The 21,208-nt window shown below is 37.3% G+C and overlaps 1 protein-coding gene across 1 annotated transcript in view; it reads right to left on the bottom strand.

The window, feature by feature from the left end:
• Window positions 1-21,208, bottom strand: part of LOC143700892 (uncharacterized) — a 120,179-nt gene that overhangs the window by 3,244 nt on the left and 95,727 nt on the right. Inside the window, exons 28-39 of the mRNA XM_077194640.1 lie at window positions 21,009-21,179; window positions 20,351-20,524; window positions 20,015-20,188; window positions 16,056-16,226; window positions 14,320-14,493; window positions 12,951-13,124; window positions 7,978-8,151; window positions 6,363-6,536; window positions 5,971-6,144; window positions 3,204-3,377; window positions 2,940-3,113; window positions 296-454 (exon numbers count right to left, since the gene is read on the bottom strand). Of these exons, the coding sequence (XP_077050755.1) occupies window positions 296-454; window positions 2,940-3,113; window positions 3,204-3,377; window positions 5,971-6,144; window positions 6,363-6,536; window positions 7,978-8,151; window positions 12,951-13,124; window positions 14,320-14,493; window positions 16,056-16,226; window positions 20,015-20,188; window positions 20,351-20,524; window positions 21,009-21,179 (2,067 nt within the window). The remainder of the gene's footprint in view (window positions 1-295; window positions 455-2,939; window positions 3,114-3,203; window positions 3,378-5,970; window positions 6,145-6,362; window positions 6,537-7,977; window positions 8,152-12,950; window positions 13,125-14,319; window positions 14,494-16,055; window positions 16,227-20,014; window positions 20,189-20,350; window positions 20,525-21,008; window positions 21,180-21,208) is intronic.

Genomic DNA, 21,208 nt, shown 5'->3' with positions numbered 1-21,208 from the left:
AATGTGAAGTTAGATATTTGATCAAAGAAATAAGGCATTTTTATCCACACTGTTTCAATCACCTTAAGCTTATAAATAAAATGCTCCATCATGTCATTGTCACAAGTGCATCAGTTATTTCAGATATCACATTAGATGACCAAATAAAGCTTTGGCGGGACAAAAATACATTTTGGTGGAAGCAAACATATTTTCAGTGCAGGCAAAACCCTGTATTTGTATTTGAAATATAATACATTTAAATTTGCATTCCTATGTTTGTTAGTGTTTCTGCAACAAAAGGATGTTTACTCACCTCAGGTTACAGCTTGAGTTCTGTATCACGTCTTTGAGCTGCTCGGAGGATCCGATGCTATTTTTACTCAGATCAAGCTGTTTTAAAAACTGGAGTGCTTTTGTGTTTGTCAAACACTGAGTTAAAGAAGAAACATCTGTAATGCCACAGCCATTAAGTCTAGAAAGAGAGAAGAATTGTTATTTTCTTTAATTTTTAACTACTCAATTTTGCAGAAAAAACTCAGTCATCTCAATAGAAATCGATGTGATGAGAGACTTCCAGTGGCAGAGAAATTCCCCTACATGAATTTTACATCAATATCAAATCTGACAGGAAAATTCAGTTGCTTGTTTTGCTCATCAAAGCTACACTATCTATTCAAGGCTATCGTTTAATCGGTGTCTCAGCCCAGCATTCTTCAGCGCTGCAGAATAAAGAAGCTGATTGGAAAATGTTTCACACCTGCTTCACATCTAGTCTACTAATATTTAATTACTAATATCAGCTAATTAAATAATACATTATTGTAAAAAAATAAAAATAAAATACACTCCTTACTTTAATTAAGCTCTGTTTGGTTAGAAACGTGTTCTAGACAACTTAGTCATGCAATTATCCCACCTGCCACTGAAAATGAAATCACTATGGCCAAAACTGACCAGCGCTTGGTACTTGGTGGGTGTCAATTTAAAGGAGTAGTTCACTTTTTAAAAAACTTTTGCTGATAATTTACTCACCCCCATGTCATCCAAGATGTCCATGTCTTTCTTTCTTCAGTCGAAAAGAAATTAAGGTTTTTGATGAAAACATTCTAGGATTTTTCTCCATATAATGGACTTCATTGGGTACCAAACGGTCCAAGGTCCAAATGACAGTTTCAGTGCAGCTTCAAATGGCTTTAAACGACACCAGACGATGCATAATGGTCTTATCTTGCGAAACGATCGGTCCTTTCAAAAATAAATAAAAAAGTTTAAGTTTTATAAGCACAAATGCTCTCCTTGCTCTGTTCTGTGATGCACGTTCGTGACTCTCCTGTTCGAACTCGTTCATCAAAATGAACAAATCTTTGAGTCATTTCGTTCGTTGAATGAACAAAATGACCCTGAAAAAAGATTTGGGTCAAGGCCATTTGGACCTTGGACCGTTTGGTACCCAATGAAGTCCATTATATGGAGAAAAATCCTAGAATGTTTTCATCAAAAACCTTAATTTATTTTCGACTGAAGAAAGAAAGACATGGACATCTTTAATGTAATTTAACTCAAAACTGGAATATCGCATAAAACATTTGAGAATAAAGCAGCATTTCCATCCAGTGAGTTGAAGAGAACAAAATCGTCACTTCGTGATACAGAGGTGTTAGATATCACTAAGAAAAGTAGGAGGATCCATTGTATATTATAATTTATGTATATTGTATATAATATAATTATAATATTATAATAAATTACTCTCAGAGCATGCAGATGAAACAAACGTGTTTTTTAGGAATGCAGTCAGGTAAGCCGGTTCCGGTTCTACCGAACAACTTTGACACCAGATTATGGTATTTCTGAATACAGTTTCAGACGCTGTGCAACGAGATCAGTCCACTGCTTAGTCCAGTTATGTCATCTCATCGTGCAAAGTCACATGACTTTTTTAATGCGCATCAATTCATTTGGTAAATTTGTTTTTATGCACGTTTTCTTGTTTCAACAACACCTCCTGCTGGTGAGATCACTAACAGCAGATGGAAAGTATGCTCGGTAATCTACTGCTTTTCCTGCAGTTCCTGGATGTCAACGCTAAATTTACTGTCGAATTTGAACCACTGAATTTGTGGAAGCGAATTTGCAAAGCAAAACAGTTTGAATATTTTGGAAGTGAAATATGAAAGGTGAATATGGATTATTGAATTTTTAATAATGAAAATGTGTTTGAAATGTTTTGAATTGAAATATTCACAGCTTAAATATTCAACCATGCTAAATTTCAGCCGTTAAAAATGCAAGCCCTAAAAATACAATGCATTAAAATGCAAGCATGGTTAATGCAATGCATATTTTTTTCAAGTAGTGCAATTCAACAGGCTTTTTTGTTTCAAAAACATTTGGCATTATTTTACTTCCATAGTTTGGCAAGCTTCACTGACACACCTTATCTACACTTTCCTCCAGTCACAACCGTGAACATTTACATGCTTTCTGGAAGAGATAAAGCCACTTGAAATTGAGTTTTTTAAATGTATATTCTACCTACTAATATTCAATTTTTTGTTTAAAAAACAAAAACTGCTAACATCCAGAAACACAAGATCTTTTAAAAACAAATTCATAAAACAAAATTCATGACCCCTTTTATAAAAGTAGATTTTGTAAAAAGTACCATAAGTGCTGTAAAAACCATTTAACTCCGTCAGAATAATCTATTATCAGTTTTTAGTCTGTTCTCACTTTGGTCTCATTTTGCAGTTTGTCAGATTTCTGCATGTGAAACTTTCTACTGATAGACATACTGAACCATCAGTCCATTAGCTCACAGTACTTATTTTCTTTAGACAAGGAAACACCAAAAGACACAGTGCTATAAACAATGTGACTGGTCCTGTTGTCTTAAAATAACTAAATAGAGAACTTTAAATCACACTGTAACTGCTGTAAAGTATAATGATACTAACTGTAGTTTTTCCAGCTTGCACTGTTTACTGCCCAGCAGAATACCAAGATTGTCAACTCCAGAGTCTCCTAGTTTATTTCCACTGAGGTCCAGCTCTCTCAGGTGTGACGGGTTTGATTTCAAAGCTAAAGTCACAGCAGAACAATCTTCAGCTGTTATATCACAGGATCTTAACCTGCAATGGGAGAAATGAGAAACATTTTTTCATTCGGTTTCATTTAAACACCAAAGCACTGTTTTCTTTGCTGTAAGTGAATATACTGACCTCAATATCTCCAGTTTACAGCGTGAATCCTTCAGTAGCTCAAAAAATTTCTTCACTCTTGTGTGTTTTAGGTCATTCTCACTGAGATCCAGCTCTCTCAGGTGTGATGGGTTTGATTTCAGAGCTGAAGCCAGGGAGTCACACTGCTTCTCTTTAATACTGCATTTACACAATCTGAAGATTAATAAAAAACACAAAGACTCAGACAAAGACAATGACTTAGATCTATGATGTCATCTTATTCTCTTTCCCCACTATTGTTCCCCAGAATTTCCCAGCAATCCATGTTTTCCCAGTTTTACAGAAAGGAAGAGTACAGAATCTCTAGTACATAAGAAGCAGCAGAAACACGTGATTCATGTTTTTACCACATACATAAACAAACTAACATGATCATCAAACATTAATCAGCATATACAATAAGAATGCATGAAGCTAGAATCAAATTATTTTGCTGTGGTTGTTTTTCAAAAGCAGAGGGTGTGTTCTTTATTTTGATATATTGTATGATCAGATATTCATTCAACAAAATATTCTGGGGGCCATGAAACTTTTGTGAAAATGATCAAAAATGCTGACACAGTAAAGAATAAAATAGATACAGTAGGCATTTAGTCTGTCATATTGTATAGCCGCTTTTCCACCGTCGGGCCGAACGGTTCTCTTTACTTAACCGTTCCATTCTGTGCCGACCCGGGCCAGCTGGTACGGATAAATGTCAGTCGTTGCCTTGGTAACGCGAGTTTACAGATTATATGAGATGTAAATAACGGCTGCGTTATGGAGGATGATCTGATATTTCTCTTAATTTTTATTGTTTTTTTGTTTATATCGCTTTAAATTACGGCACTTAGCAAGCTACAGAGAAACTGGCAGCCAGGCAAGGCAACAGACAAGTGACTGGGACATTCTAAAACGCTTAATGTAAAAAAACGCTTCAAAGTGACAGATCCTGTTGGCGACGTCACTACACATATTATACCAGCACCGTAAACTAACCGTGCTGATAATTCCGGACCGAGAACGGTTTGTAATCGTGTCGTGCCGTACCAGGCTCAAGTGGAAATACAACTGGAACTGTTCTTACCTTACTGTTCTTAGAATTGTTTGCCCGATGGTGAAAAAGCAGCGTATGTCGCAGTTCTTCTGTGAAAACTCACTCAAAATGGCACAGGGGGCAAAAGTCCACAGAAGATTACTTTAACACCAGATATTACCACACTGAAACTATAATTAGATTGTCTCCCTAATTATACTTTCAGTTTGGTAATCCCTGGTTGTCTGGTGTTAGTCGTGTAAAGCTCTTTTGCTACTGCGTTTCCTTGTGTTATTTCGCTTCTCTATTTGTGGATTAAAGATCTTCTGTGGACTCTTGCCCCCCTGTGCCATTTTGAGTTTACATCCTTCCTTCCAAAGCGCTTGCGCTGCCGTGGCGTCTGTCGTTGCTATGCAATCATGAACTGCGCTCTCAATGATGAGGAGGAAGTTTCAGCAAAGGTCAGGATAAATTGATTTTTAGCCCTTGTATTAGCTCTACAACTAGATGTATTCATGGAGATGAGAAATAAAAAACCGCCCTGTACAGCTATGATCAGCTGTTCGGCTGAGCTTTCGATGTTGTTACGGAAAGGCCGAGGCTGATCAGTTGGTGTCACATGACCTGCGGTGCGCTTGCGGTATTCTGAAAAGTTGAGAATTTTTCATCTCGCCGCGCCTGGAAAAATGAGTGGGCTTCTATTATTCGTGCGCTTGTCACGCGTCTACATTTGGAATAACTAACTTGAGCTCGCAAAAGACGCGACATGTGAACGACCCGTAACGAGGGAACACAACTGAACTGAAGACTAATTAATCTGTAACCTAGGATAGGCTACTAACAGGCAGGAAACGAAAGAAACAGAACCAATTACCAAACTAGAAAACTGACCAGAAGACTAAAACACAAAACAGGACATGAAAACTATAAACAAACTGAAAATGTGACAGTATAGTTCCCACTGACGATTTTTAACACTGTCACACTAGTTATGTATGCTGGAAACTGTTATGAGAGGAGAAGTGTGAAGAGCATACAGTTTCTGCAAGAACAACACACACACAATTAGTACACTGAAATTTGAATTGAATCAAATTAAATTGGTCCCCCCGGGGACAAACGAGCACGCAGCCCGTGGACTGTGGCGTGTAGCCAATCAGAAAGCGAGGTGACGAGGCGCAGATGAAGCACTGGGAAACAAAATCAAAACAGCCGTCCATGCTCGCGTTGTCTCCACTTCTTTGACCATCGCCTTTTCTTTTGATAACGTTTTTGGTTAAAAACAAACTACAAACTATCGCCACTGCATCCTCTTCGACCGCCATGATTGTTTAGCCTACTCTGAAGTCATGTTTGATCTCGAGGGATTTTGCAAGATTTTCCGTCTGACCTGGGAATGCTCGGGAGTCAAATCGGTTCGTGTGTGATGTGTTGATTTTGCCGTGTGGCTGCGCACCACACACGGTACGACCAAAACTGTTAGACCCGTGATTTTTTATCGCTGTGTGTGGGGTCTCTCAGGTTTGGAAAATTGGCCGACAATTTTAAAATCGTCCCGTGTGAACCAGGCTTTATTTAGGCACATAAAATTAAGCGTGACCAATAGGAAAATGCAGTTGCAGTTCTGGTGAAATGCTACAGTATAAACAATGTAACCTAAGCTCTGTTGTATTTAACTAAACAGTAACCTTTAATCACACTGTAACTGCTGTAAAGTATAACGATACTAACTGTAGTTTTTCCAGTTTGCATTGTTGGTTCTTCAGTAGATCTCCGAGGTTTTTAAATCCAGAGTCTCCTGGTTCATTCTCACTGAGGTCCAGCTCTCTCAGGTGTGATGGGTTTGAGTTCAGAGCTGAAGTCAGGATTTTACACTGCTTCTCTTTAATACTGCATTTACACAATCTGAAGATAAAGAAAACACACACACACACACACACACACACACACACACACACACACACACACACACACACACACACACACACACACACACACACACAAAGACCAATGATCTATGATGGCATCTTGTTCTCTTTCCCCACTATTTGTCCCCTGTTGTATTTAACTAAACGGTAACCTTTAATCACACTGTAACTGCTGTAAAGTATAACGATACTAACTGTAGTTTTTCCAGTTTGCATTGTTGGTTCTTCAGTAGATCTCCGAGGTTTTTAAATCCAGAGTCTCCTGGTTCATTCTCACTGAGATCCAGCTCTCTCAGGTGTGATGGGTTTGAGTTCAGAGCTGAAGTCAGGATTTTACACTGCTTCTCTTTAATACTGCATTTACACAATCTGAAGATAAAGAAAACACACACACACACACACACACACACACACACACACACACACACACACACACACACACACACACACACACACACACACACACACACACAAAGACCAATGATCTATGTCATCTTGTTCTCTTTCCCCACTATTTGTCCCCTGTTGTATTTAACTAAACGGTAACCTTTAATCACACTGTAACTGCTGTAAAGTATAATGATACTAACTGTAACGATTTAACAATCTTGGTGAGTATGTCTTAAATAAGCATAAAACGCATGTGACAGACAGTATAATGAAAACAGTAATGGATCTAGCTCTTAAAGTGACAGCAGCCATATGTGTCTGTCATTCATTTTGTTGTCAAAACAATGAAAGATAGCTTTAATTGTAAGGAATCAGGATTAATAGCCTATGTATTTAATTTAGTCAGGACTAAAAGACTATCCAGTGTTATTTTACATTTGATTACTTTATTCAGTTTCTGTAGTATTTCTGAATAAAAAACTTTTCTCTTTATTTGTAACTTTATTCGATTCTATTTATTTGTGCCACTTTTTTCAACTTAATTCAAAGATTGAAATCAAGCTTCCATGTGTTGTGTAAACTCTTAACAACAAAATTACCCCATTGTAAAAACGCAATGGTGAGATAAATGTAATAAAAAAATTCAAAAAACGGCACTATTTATAGTTGTTGTAAAAGGAGTTTTATACTTGTGCTATGTAATTGTACATAATTAGGGCCTATAAGTTAATTAGGGCTACAATAAGAATTATTTTGATGATTGATAATTCTGTAAAAAGATGAAAAAAATCTGATGAAAAATCTAAATATTAATTCTTAAAAATGTATAATTTTCAGGTGCGTGGATAAAAAAATAATCAAACACAGAAGAATGAAAAATTGGGGATCCACACACGTCAAAATATAGGCCTAAAAGCTCACATTAATTTATTAAACAGAAGTCACAAACAGACTGCAAGTTCAAAAGTAGAAGAAGTGCAATGTGCAGAAAAACGTTTTCGGGTTCAACCCTTCATCAGTGTCATGTGCTTCCAAGCATCGCCTGCACAAGGCAAGATACAGTAAATCCTTATGCAAGAGCGCTTGACATAAAGCATTCTTATGTTTCAGTTGGTCGTGACTCATGCACCTTTCGCACAGCAGCTGCAGTTTTCCATATGCGTTTTATCCAAATAAATGGGTTATTCCCTACTGTGACAGACAGATGATTTTTGTGCACAGAGCCCAGACATGACTAATCGATAATCAAATTCATTACTTTATTTTATTATTTGATTAGCAATTTTTGTATGTTAAAATAAAGTTTATGTACAGCTCTATCATTTATTTCACCAGATCACTAAATACTAAAGAGAATATTTTTTACAAGTATATAGCTTAGTGTTCAAACAATTTGATTCTTGTATTGAATGTTCCTCACCTCAGTCTCTCCAGCTTACAGCGTGAATCTTTCAGTACACCAGATAAGTGCTTTGCTCCTGCATTTTTTAGTTGATTCCCACTGAGGTCCATCTCTCTCAGGTGTGAAAGGTTTGGAAATAGAGCCGAAGTCAGGGTGTGTAACTGATTCTCTGTAAGACTGCATCCACACAGACTGAAGACACAAAGAGAAAACACAATGAATCAGAGCTATAATCATCAAACTAAGATTTGTAAATATTTGTAAGTCTCTCTATCAGCATTTTCCATTTCAGAAATGTCAATAAGTTCGGGCAGTGGATCTCAAACTGTGGCGGCGCGGGAGATCAGCAGAAAGGAAAGAAAAAACAGCCGTTGCAACTGCGTTCAAGTGTGTGAATAGCGGTTAGGGGTCTGCCTTTATAAAGCGCATCGAACAGCAACTACACTGAATCGTTCTTCTTCAGACTGTTGACTTGTCACCATATTTAAATGATTTTGTTTATTTAAATTTAATGTTAAGTTCTGATCTATTATTCACTCTTACTGTTATATGACATTACAGTGAAACTATTGCAGGTTTTTTTCATTGCACGTTTTTCAATGTAAAAAATCTTTTCGTTTTTATTTTAATAAACAAAATTGGGGGGGTTTGTTTAGGCGCCAGATTTTTTAAAAGGTTTAAAGGGTTAAAGGGTTTAAAGTTTTAGATCAACTTCGAAAGGGGTTTTTCTGTGTCAATGTCATCATTTGGGTGCTACATTTTTACAGTCTCTCTCTACCACCAAATTGAATTAATAATGTTGATGACATCATTCTGCATTTAAGTTTCCATTCATATTTTCTGTCAAATCAAATGCAGCCTAAATTTTTATACTTCTCCAGGCATGGGGAAAAAAGAAGTTTTTTTTGTGTGTAATTGGGATTGGCAGACAAAAGCGATTTTCCGGCCATCAGCTGATTGTTTAAAAACAGCTGACGATCTATGGAGCTAGAAATGTGTCTTTATTACATGCGAGAAAATAAATGATCTGAGAGAAAAAAAAAGTTTGAGAGAAAAAGTTATCACACTGATAGCAAAAAAGCATTTCATGAGAGAAAAAGTTTTCATACCAATAGCAAAAAATAATAATGTTTGAGACTAAAAAATGTTTTGAGAGAAAGTATTTTCTCATAGAACATAAAAAAATATAAATTTGAAATGTTTAAAATTATTTCTGAGAAAAAAAATCTCTCAAAATACTTTGAAAAAAAACCTCAAATATATATTTTTTCCTATTAGTGTGAAAACATTTTCTCTCTAAAAATAAAAATAAAAGTGTTTCTCTCAAAACGTTTTTCTTTGCTCTCGATGCAATTTTTTGCTCTCGTGTCAGGATTTTGCTTTCGCTGTGAAAATTGTGTCACGGGCGGGGCTACGTTCTTTTTTTCCTATTGGAACGTTCCTATTGGCCAGTCGGGTGAGCATCGTCTTGTCTTGGGAGTCGAACTGAATCATTACACCATTGTTCGGTTCACCTAAGCCCCTTTCACACAGCGCGTTGATCCCGGGAAATTGCCGGGAAATTGCCAGAACGCCTTCTGTGTGAACGCAAACACGACCCGATATTGATGCCGGGTTGGGGACCTAGTGACATTGCCGGGATCAGTCCCGGGACGCGCGCTGTGAAATGCACAAGCGTGGTTTCTCGAGAGAGAAATCGCAGCTCATAAGCAAAATAGATGCTGCTGAGACATTACATGTCACATCGATGTCACGTGTCTTTACGGGTTGTGTGTGAACGCACTCTCTGATCCCGGAAAATCACTGGCAGTGTGAATGACCCAAAATCAAACGAAACCGGGTCAAATCCCAGGTCACTTTATCCGTGTATTTTCCGGAATCTCTGTGTGAAAGGGGCTCTAGATAGATGCCGCTTCTGCCTTAGTTGAGCACGGACACTCCAATGTTTGGGTAAGATGATGACACACACAACTAGATGGGTAGCTGGCTGAGCAAGTTCAGCATCACTGAAGATTAAACATTAAAAAATAGCACTCATGCAAGTTTAACTAGCATGATGGCTAATTAATAATTAGCTTTACTAGCGATTAGCAAGCTAATAATATAATACACATTCATTCATGAATATGAGTGCTATTTTTTATTTTTAATCTTCAGTGATGCTGAACTTGCTCAGCCAGCTAACATCCAGTTGTGTCATCATCTTACCCAAACATTGGAGTGTCCGTGCTCAACTTAGAGCGGGCCAAAAAAAATCAAGCCCGACCCTACCCGAGCCTGTGCACGTTGTGTCCGAGCCCGGCCCGGCCCGACACATTAACTGTAATAATGAGCCCGAGCTCGATTTAAACCCGACCATTTTAATACGTGGGTCGTTATAACTGAAGTTCTCAACTACTTTCTATGTTACTTTCTCCACCTCCTCCTCTGTTCTGCACCTCCAAATACTTTCAAGTTAGCCTACGTGTCGCCATCATACACATCAGCATAAATGCTCCTGATAAATTATTTGTTATTAAAGCATTAACACACAAACCACTGTTATAACATAAAATCAAGCAGATACTGCGTGCATGGTTTGGCATGACTGAATGAGCGCAAAGTGCGCTCCCTTAATAATTCCTAAAGCTGACATCAGTTCATCGCAATCTCACACATCTCTGTTATTATCAATGAAGCTGACTGCACAATGAATCTTTCATAATATATACACTTTGTTTGTAATAATTAGAGGATTTGCCAGCATACAGAATTCAGCTCTGAACAAAAAGTCCGTTTTGAGCGGTGAGGGGAGTCTATTTTAAATGCTTCTGATTGGCCATTGCGTTCAAGAAATCAACACATATATCTGTGATTGGCTACATCGCTCAACGCTGCAAACGTGTTATAAAACGAAACTCTGGCCTGTAAATCATTTGTATTTTGTTTTAGTTGTTCTTGTTGCTTTTCTGCAACAGATGAATAAAAACAGGGTTCTCAAGTCTCACGCATTGGCCGTGAGACACACGCAATTCAACCAGTTCACACGCCACACCATGTATTTCTCACGGTGAAAAGGCAATGCCAACCAAGTTGTCCTGCAAGCTTTATATATAACGTTGTATACGAGGCGCAGGCACACAAAGTGAAGTTTCCTGCCGCCAGCACGTATCTCGGCCAGATTGCGTTCGTTACTAGACAACATAGATGCGCGAACACGCAGAAGTTGACGGAACATCCTCGGCCTCCGTACGTTCATTACTAGGTAACCAACAACATCGCGCGAACACACGTCGTGATGGAGAAGGTAAGTTGGAAGAAAGCTCGTCTAACATTTTTAGGCTAGAACATTTAATATACAGCACATCGTATACATTATTATTGATGCAGTCAAAAACTCTACAACTACTTTGCAACCAGGCAAAATCTGAAACTAAGGGAAATGTTAGTGGGTATGGGAAGGAATGAAGATGCATTTCTTAATTTTATTTTAAATTATATATTATACTGTATTAATAGTCTTTCTAGGTACATTAAGGCTACATGTATTAAAGCAAAGTGCTCTGGGTAATATTTTATATCCTGTCAAAACATACATTAATCATTGCCATTGCATTTGTATTTTTCAAAAGATGTCAGGGAAAAAGCAAAAATATATTTTATCCTTCTGGGCACCAAAGGGTAAGCCCCCTAAAAAGGTTGCAAGGCATTAAAATGCGCACAAAACACATTTCATAAGCTGGATTGTGTACTCTGTGTGTGTGTGTGTGTGTGTGTGTGTACACAAAACAAAAACACACACACACTCTAATATGTCCATTTGTTCACAATGTCCCACCAAACAATAAATCATTATACCATTTCGACTAGACACATTCAAAATGCAAAAAGATTTGTTTTTCCAAACTGTTTGGAGCAATTTGTTATATTGTTGTATATTTGTAATTTTGAAATATAACATTAAAGAGTATATTTGATGTGATGAATTGCTCTGTCATTTATCAGATTTACCAATTGTTATGATTACAATTTGTGCTGGATAATTATGAACAATGGGTAAAATTGGTTAAAATAAAAGCTACATTAGGGCTCCTCCCCTAACCGCATGTGATCTCACTCCAAGCTTTTGATAAAACTTGAGAACCCTGAAAAAAATGTATTCATTTTTATATGTTTTATTCATAGATATTTCTAGTTTGCAGGAGTCCCACAAATCGTTTTATTCTCCCGGAACCCACACACACTGAGTGAGTGCATTACAGCCCGCGCCCACGCTCGCACTCGGCCATCAAATCTAGTCCCGCGCCGCACTCTTTTGCGTTGGGAGTGCACGTCTCTAGATCAAAGGCCCGGCCCGGCCCGAGGATAACGACGGGAAATATCGGCTCGGGCTCGGGCAGAGAATCTAAGCTCTAAGGCAGAGGCGGCATCTATCTAGGTGAACCGAACAATGGTGTTATGATTCAGTTCGACTCCCAAGACAAGACGATGCTCAACCGACTGGCCAATAGGAACGTTCCAATAGGAAAAAAAGAACGTGGCCCCGCCCGTGACACAATTTTCACAGCGAAAGCAAAATCCTGAGACGAGAGAAAAAAATTGCATCGAGAGCAAAGAAAAGCGTTTTGAGAAACACTTTTTTTTTTTTGAGAAAATGTTTTCACACTAATAGCAAAAAATATGTATTTGAGATTTTTTTTCAAGTTTCATTTCTATAGTATTGTCCCTTGAGAAGATATACTAAAATGTTTGCTGAAATGTGAGGGGCATATTCGTTTTTGAGAGATACTGTATGTGTACTTAAAAATTACTTTCACAGATTGTATATAATTTAAATTATCTAAATGTGTGTGTTTTTAATTGTTTACTTAATTTTAATAAATAACATTATTGTAGCTGCTAAGAGAAAAACAGCTCTGACTCAAACAAATGAGAAAATGTTATTATCCACTACTGTAAAAATAATATTAAATGTAATGTAACATTTTATGTCACTAAAACAAAATACTCACATCAGTGTGTTGAGTTTACAGTGTTTATCCTGCAGTAGAGCAGCGATCTGATTCACTCGTGTGTCTCCTAGTTTGTGTCCACTCAGATTCAGTTCTCCCAGGAGTAACGGGTTTTTACCCACAAGTTCTGTCAAATATTTACAGGCTTCCTCTGCAGTCGGACTTCTCAAAAACCTGCAGAAGGGAAGAGGAAATTTAAGTGTCTTTATGGCAATATGTGAGAAACATCAGCACAGAGAAAACTGGCTTGTGAAACTGCATGTTTGTGAAGATCTGGAGACTCACAGAACTGCTGTAGAGAGATACAGTGATACAGTGAACCTGGGCTTGATGGCATTAAACTACAGTTTCAGAAACATTTAATACTATACTACTGAACACCATCAGTACAATTCAACCCTCTACAATGCGAGTAAATCACTCGCACCTGCGACAAAATTTTCACTCTGGGCACTAAATAATGTCCATCACGAGCCATTGGCAAATCAACTCTTAGATTTTACTCGCCTGTGTGTGTGTTGGAGGCAAAGTATGAGTTTGGAATAGTTGGAGTGTTTAGCAATTGATAATATATATGAGCGCTTGAGAGTATCGCTCTCCGTCTATACTATTTCATTTCAGCTCAATGGATGCGCAGCCAGAGGCGTTAAATGTTTTTCAATGGCTCTGTGCGCAGCCTACCTGTGTTTGACATACTGTAAACTCTAGTGTGAAGACGCACGACTCGCCGTCGCTTTGGTGAGAGCGCTGTTTCTCACACACACACAGAGAGAGAGAGAGAGAGAGAGAGAGAGAGAGTAATGCGCAAATGGCATTCTGATTGGCTGGCGCTCATCTATTATGTTTTGATTTCAGAAAATCAGTTCGAGCAAACACGGACAATGTGATTAATATTCATGAACCCAGCAGCTCATCAATCCTTAGTGTATTGTATATTGTTTATAGTAGTAGAATTAGTAGTAGTATTATTATGACCAACAATATCTTAAGCACCACCACCAGCCCTAATTTCAGTTAAAATGACAAATATGCATACATGTTAGTTACCAAGTTTTAGTTCTAATTACTAAAGTTCTATCATTAAATAATGCTTGATTGACTGATGTTAAGAGTGTACGTTCAGATATTTCAAAAGCTGTGCCATTTTACAAAGACAAGCAGATTTGATGGTTGATGTACATATAGTATATCAGTCTGGTGAGTAAACTAAAAAATTGACTAGCCAATGGCGATTCTATTGCCAAGGTGTGCGTAGAGGGTTGCAATTGTACCTAAACAAAACTTGTGGAACTTATTGTATTACTGAAAGAATATTTTGTATGCATATTTAGCATGCATATTTATTTTGTGTTATTTCATCATGTCTCACGTCAGTGTCTTGAGTTGACACTTCTGATCCTGCAGTAAATCATCGAGCTCCTTCACTCCTGATTCTCCAGGATCATTTCCTGTGAGATCCAGCTCTATCAGGTGTGAAGGGTTTGATCTCAGAGCTGAAGCCAGAGCTTTATAACCTTCTTCTCTGATACTGCAGTCTGAAAGTCTAGAAAAAAAAGGGAATTTGAATATTGTTATTTTATGATTAATATATTTAAACATATTTCGTACTGTTAAACAGTGTTTGGGAGTAGCTAGCTACAGTACAAGTAACGATGCTACTAACATAACTACATTTTTTAGTAGCTGGACAGAAGCTCAGCTACTTTTAAAACATTGTAGCTTTTCCAGTAGCTAGCTACTTTTTCCAAATAGCTGTGTAGCGCGACTGAAAGCTTCATTCCATTTTGCATTCTGATGAATCACGAGCCTGTAATGCAGTGGTTCTCAATCCTGGTCCTGGGGACCCACTGCTCTGCACATTTTATATGTCTCCTTTATCTGACACAGCCAGTTCAGTTCATAGAGCTCTTTCCTAACGAGCTGATGATCTGAATCAGGTGTGTTAAATAGGGGAGACATACAAACTGTGCAGAGCAGTGGGTCCCCAGGACCAGGATTGAAAACCACTGCTGTAATGCATTGAAGCAGCGCAGCGTCGTCTTCTTACTAGATAACAAAATACATTTGTCCATTACCGCCATCTGTTGTTACATCATGCATTTTGCGACTTTACACCACCGACTAGAGATTGTCTGATGATTATATAAAGGATATACAGGAATGGATATTTCACGTGAATCGACTGTAATTTATGCAAACCAAAGATTAAAATGCAGTCTACGTTAAAGACTTAAAGCGCATATGGTAGGTGAATAATACCTTTTTAAATGTACTACTTATCCTGCTTTATTGCACGCTATATCAAATGTGTATTTCTATTTTTTTTTATTATTATTTTTTTTTTAAATTTAATTACAATAATGAACCATCATAGATTAATCTGTCCCGTTAGTTTTGTAATGAACCTAAAAGATCACTAATCGAACTGAAATAAAATTGTAATATAATAGTGTGCTTATTACTTGGCCAAGGATGGTTGCGGTGGGATTTCAAGCAAAGCGTGAGCAGCTCATGATTTGCGTCTCAGAGCGGCTCTTTTCACAGTAAATAGTCTACCGCATGTGCTGTGAGTTTAACCTGCTTTTTTGATTACTTCTGTGTATCCAGTTTGAGTTTGCATACATTTTGTACTTGTATTGATGTTACATTTGTAGCAGTTTTGCACTTTGACAGTAAGTTTGAGATATAGGCTATATTTTTGTGTGTTTTTTATAGTTTACAAAATCAAATGATTAGGGCACTTTTTGCCATTGAAATGACTGGGAACAATTGTCCCATTCAACCTGAATTCACCCAACTCATTGAAACCATAATTGTTGTTTTAAACCCCCCAAATATTTTGCTTATAACATTCTTCATTAAAAAAAATATTCAGTTATTTGTAACAATGTCATTGTAAAAAAAAAGGTTCAATGTAGCTAGCTACTTTTTAATAGAAACTTGTAGAGTAGCTACAAGCTTGAAATGTAACTTTAATTTTTGAGTAGCTTGTCAAACTACAGTTTCAGAGTAGCTTCTCCAACACTGCTGTTAAAACATAAATTGTACTATGAAAAAAAAAACATTCAAGTTAAGTGCAATCAAACAATAGTTTATTGAACTCACCTGAGTTTCGCCAGTGTGCAGTTTGTATTTTCTAATCCATTCTGGAGTTTCTTCACTCCTGAATCCTGCAGATTATTGTTGCTGATGTCAAGCTCTTTCAGACTGGAGTTTGATCTCAGGACGTTAGCGAGAGCTGAACAGCATTCCTCTGTTAGACCACATTTACGCAGCCTAAAATGATGAACAGAAGAGGAAGAATTTACAAACACATTTCCAGAGAAATTGGTACATTTTGAAAAATGCAATAAAATCAACAGTCTGTGATTTGTTACTTTTCTTTAACCTTTATTTAAGTACACAGAAAGATTTCCAATGTTTTCACTGACCAACTTAATTGTGTTTTGAAAATAAATAAAATATTTGACGGCTGCATCACACTCTAAAAAAGTTGGGACTGAGGCATGTTTACCACTGTGTAACATCATCTTTCTTTTAAATAAACTTTTTAACTGTTTGGGAATTTCAGTTTTGCAATTGGAATTTTTCTAATCTCGCTTGATACAAGACTTCAGCTACTCAACAGTCCATGGTTGTTTTTCTCTGATTTTTCTTTTGCATGATGAGTCATACATTTTCAATAAGAGAGATCTGGAGCCATATTAAACATCTTAAAGGGCATCTCATAAGTCTCTTATATCTCTGAGTGTGTATGTTAAGTTCAAAATACCCAACAGATAATTTTATACAGCATGTTTAAATTGTCACTTTTTGGGGCTCAGAAAAACAGTTTTTGTGTGTGTCCCTTTAAATGCAAATGAGCTGCTGCTGCCGCCGTGGGGCGGAGCTTAACAAGCTCACACTCAGTGTCAGGACAATCTCATCTCACGGAATGATAATATCAAAACAGAAACTCTCAGTAGCAGTGTTCATTTCGACCCGGAGTCCGACAATAATCCCCACAGAGCCAGAGAATACAGTATATGCTGTATAGATATAGAACAGTTATAGATTAGTTTAATTAAGGTTATAACGTATTTGTCATCTGGTTTTATCCACTATTAATACAAGCCTGTTGTAGCGGACCCCGTCCGAACGATGGCCAAAAATATACTGATGAGTTTATTGAAGTTTATTGTACATCACACAAAAGATGAAGCGTCAGTTTTACTCCAGAAAATCACTGTAAGAGCTGAATAAGCACAGTATAAGAAGTGTGCATTAAAGTCTTATCCATAAACTCTCTCTCCCTTTCATTATCATCAACATGTGTCCATTGTCCAATGTCCATTCTTACATCTTATAACAAAACACCTAAATTGCTTAGAAGACATTCTTGTCAACAGCAGCTCCAGTATCGAAACAATGGCAGACTGTGTACAGCTCACTCAGGGCGGGTCTATGCTAAAACTGCGTCTCATTTATCCGCCCAAAGACACTGTACACCATTAAGGGAATAGCGATGGAGCCTTGGGTGCTGAACCTTTTCTTCATAAATGCAGTATATATTTTGATTTATAGACTTTAATCTACAATAAAATGGCAAAAATAAATATTTAATAAATATATATATAATGTCCAATTACCTGTGGCAGTTTTTTTTCACAAGTTCACACTTACAAATGATTGAATAGAGTAAAAAAATATAATAAGCTTATTTGGTGTGCTGTCCAAAGGTGATCGAGGGCTCAGAGTTTGGAATCTAGCCCAAACCCAGAGTTCTCCCGTGTATCTCCAGCCGAGAGTGAGGAACGGGTGGCGGAGGGATGCAGAAAACTGTCGAGGGAACTACATGAGTCGGCTCTCGGCTGTGTATATACATATACCTCCTCTCGAGCTGATTAGATAGACCGTTTGAACGTGCTCTTCCCAAAGTTTGTTTATAAAAAAAATTGTCGCTTGAATTCTGTGATCTCTTGAGATGCAGACATGTAAGAGGCTGACAATTAGCTGAACATATACTAGTTTAATTAGTGGCACTTAGACTACATTTTAAAACCTTTATTTGAATATGGCAACATTTTTATTTTAAAATCTTTGAATAAATGGCAACATTTGTATTTTAAAACCTTTATTTGAATATGGCAACATGTTTCCTCATTCTACAATATTTCTATGATTACATTGCTGACAGAGACTCCACCCCCATCAGCCAATCGCTGTGGACATAGTTATTAAGCGTGTTGACATCATCCATAGCAATGAGGTCAACCCCGCCCTTACTCTTAGCTTAAGACTTCTCTCTATTCCTTAGTAAAAGTTGGTCTCAGCAGCTTTGTGAAAAGGTTTTAAGAGAAAACTCTTAACTAAGAACTTTTCTGCCATTTAGGAGAACTCTTAGTGTCAGGATATATTCGGCCCCTGGACTGTAGGTGTATTGTGTCTAAGAAACCACTATGTTGTAGCATGAGCAATGTGAGGACTGGAATTATCTTGCTTCCCAGGAAAATATGTCATCTTGATGTAAATAGGGGTGTGCTCAAAGCCTAAATCTGTATTTGGGGCATGGTAAATTAATAATACATTCTGCGGAGCCCCTAAAAGGACACGATTATGCCTTTGCTATTGGTAGCCTTTTATATTACAGTACATCAGGGGCCGTATTCACAAAACATTTTAAATTTTCGTATGCGTTTTCGTTATTCGGTGGCTCTTAATTGTCAAAGCAACATTCAAACAACATTCAAACTGCTTGCTATGGATGTGAAAAACGCAGAAAATCAACCTCGATCCGATTTTTTTTATGACGGACGAAAGTTTCAAGTGTGATTGACATAACGTGAGGTCGAATTTATTTTTTAACGTGCGAAAATTTCAGGTGCAAATTTCGGACTCAGTGTGCAAGGGCCTTTAGAGTTCTCCTAATGGCAGTAAAAGTTCTAATAAAAGCTAATAATAAGCAACTAGGTAAAAGACCCTAAAATAAAGCGTTAAAGATCCTCTTCTGTTCCAGTCCATAGGAACATCTATGAGTGCCCATCTGTTTTCAATGAAGCTAACTTCGGCAGCTTGGTGTCATTTACACACTCATTAAATTTTTACGTGTGAGGTGCTGACAAAAGACGGTCATTGCGACACTGTAAAATGATGGCGCCATAGAGCCATGTGCTTTTTTTAAACAAATGTAATAGGGTTTAAATGTTAAATTATCAGCTCGGAAAGTATGCTAATTTGACTAGAAAAATATTTGAAGAAATTTACAATTCAGGAAAAAGATGGATTGGCAGAAGTACTTGCTTTTTGGTGTGTTTGCATTGCAGGAACTAGGAATGATTTTAGTTATAGGAACTTCTTTTAAGAGGAACTAAATTAGCTATTAGGGTCTAAACCAGCACTATAGGTACTATAGTGACTTACTGTAAGTGTACACTAACTGGCTGAATACATGAGAAACACAGATACTCAATATTTTTAAAAGATGTGTAAACACAGTTTACATATACTTTCAGCAAGCTTACATCACTGAGTTCCAACTGGTGGTGTGCATGCAAACAGGAAAATTACCCCAGGGGAATATTTATTCTCAGGGGACCGCCCTGGTGACTAGTTCCTATAATTCAGTTCAACTACCCGGTGCAAAAGCCCTTAAAGCAGGGGTGTCAAACTAATTTTAGGTTAAGGGCCAGATGGGCCGAATTACTTTTTTTTAAACCTTAGTGTCCTGACAATTACATTAATATTAACCATACAAACTACAAATTCTTTCCATCCGTATTCAGCGTGTGCCTGTGTTAACATAGGCACAAATTGAGTATGTTTTACACAAGCTGTTTTTTTGCTAGTCCGGAATAGAGATCGGCCAAAATAAAAATAAATATATTTTTTTTTAATTTATGGTCATAGGAGCAGTGCATCTCTATTTGTATCATTGTTCATATCATCCAGCTGGCCGGATTAGACAAATCTGTAGGCCGTATTCAGCCCACGGCCGTATGTTTGACACCCCCGCCTTACAGTGTTTTGGTCACCAGATTTCTTTTAGACACTTTAAATGTACAATAACAAATGAACACAATACTCACATCAGTGTGTTGATTTCACAGAGTTTATCCTGCAGTAGAGCAGCGATCTGATTCACTCGTGTATCTCCTAGTTCACGTCCGCTCAGATTCAGATCACTCAGGAATAACGGATTTTTACCCAAAATGTCTCTCACATACTGACAGGCTTCATCTGCAGCAGGACTTTGTAATATCCTAGAAACAAAGACAGTACATTGATATTTCACAACTGTACACGGCACAGATGTGGTAAAAGAATATTGATGCAAGTAAGTGAAGTAATATAGTTTCATGGTTTAATTCACTTTCAGATAAAATCTTAAAACTATTGCAGTTTAATTTGTAGAAAACACATACCTCAGTGTTTTCAGTGAATGGCAAATATTATTTTGTACATTAATGAGGTGTTCCACTCCTGATTGTCCAGGATCATTTCCTGTGAGATCCAGCTCTATCAGGTGTGAAGGGTTTGATCTCAGAGCTGAAGCCAGAGCTTTATAACCTTCTTCTGTGATACTGCAGTCTGAGAGTCTAGAAAACATGAAAACTTAGAATGAACACTAGAACTAAAATGAACACTGCTGTAAATACAGTCAGTTTTGAACTGCAAATAGTTGAGAAAAAAAAGGCATGTTGTGTAACAGTATATTGGATTAGTATTCACTCTTAAGTTACAGCAGCCTAATAAATCTACTGCTATCGTTTTAATCAAAGAACAAAAGACAAAGAGAAAAAACCCTTATTGCTCTTGACTCTTTAACTTTTGTAACTTTAGTTATAAGCATTATCACCTGAAAAACAAAGCCGTGTTTGTTTCATTTGTCTTTTCATTCTGTTGTATTGTGCCACCGTTTGCTATTTATTTGTTCCTATTTTATTACTACAAAACAAAATGAAAAAAATATTTTCTTAGATTTTTCCTCACTTCTGAAGGTGAGTGGACTCAAATACTGTATATACAACTGAAAAGCAAGTGTTGTGGTGTTGAATGTAGCTGATGGTGAAATGTACTCACTTTAGTATCTTCAGCTCACACACAGGATTCTTCAGTCCCTCACAGATCTCTTTGACTCCAGAGTCCAGCAGACGGCTGTTGTTCAGGTTCAGCTCTTTCAGGATGGTTTTAGAGGAGAGAACAGTAGCTAGAACTGAACAGCTTTTCTCTGTCCGCTCACAATGATTCAGCCTAAACACAGAAACAGCATTATTTATTAT

The sequence above is a fragment of the Siphateles boraxobius genome, unplaced genomic scaffold (assembly GCF_051911475.1).
Source record: "Siphateles boraxobius isolate OS27281-9 unplaced genomic scaffold, OSU_SipBor_1 32, whole genome shotgun sequence".
NCBI classification, from domain to species: Eukaryota; Metazoa; Chordata; class Actinopteri; order Cypriniformes; family Leuciscidae; genus Siphateles; species Siphateles boraxobius.
This window is presented reverse-complemented; position numbering and strand designations above follow the sequence as displayed.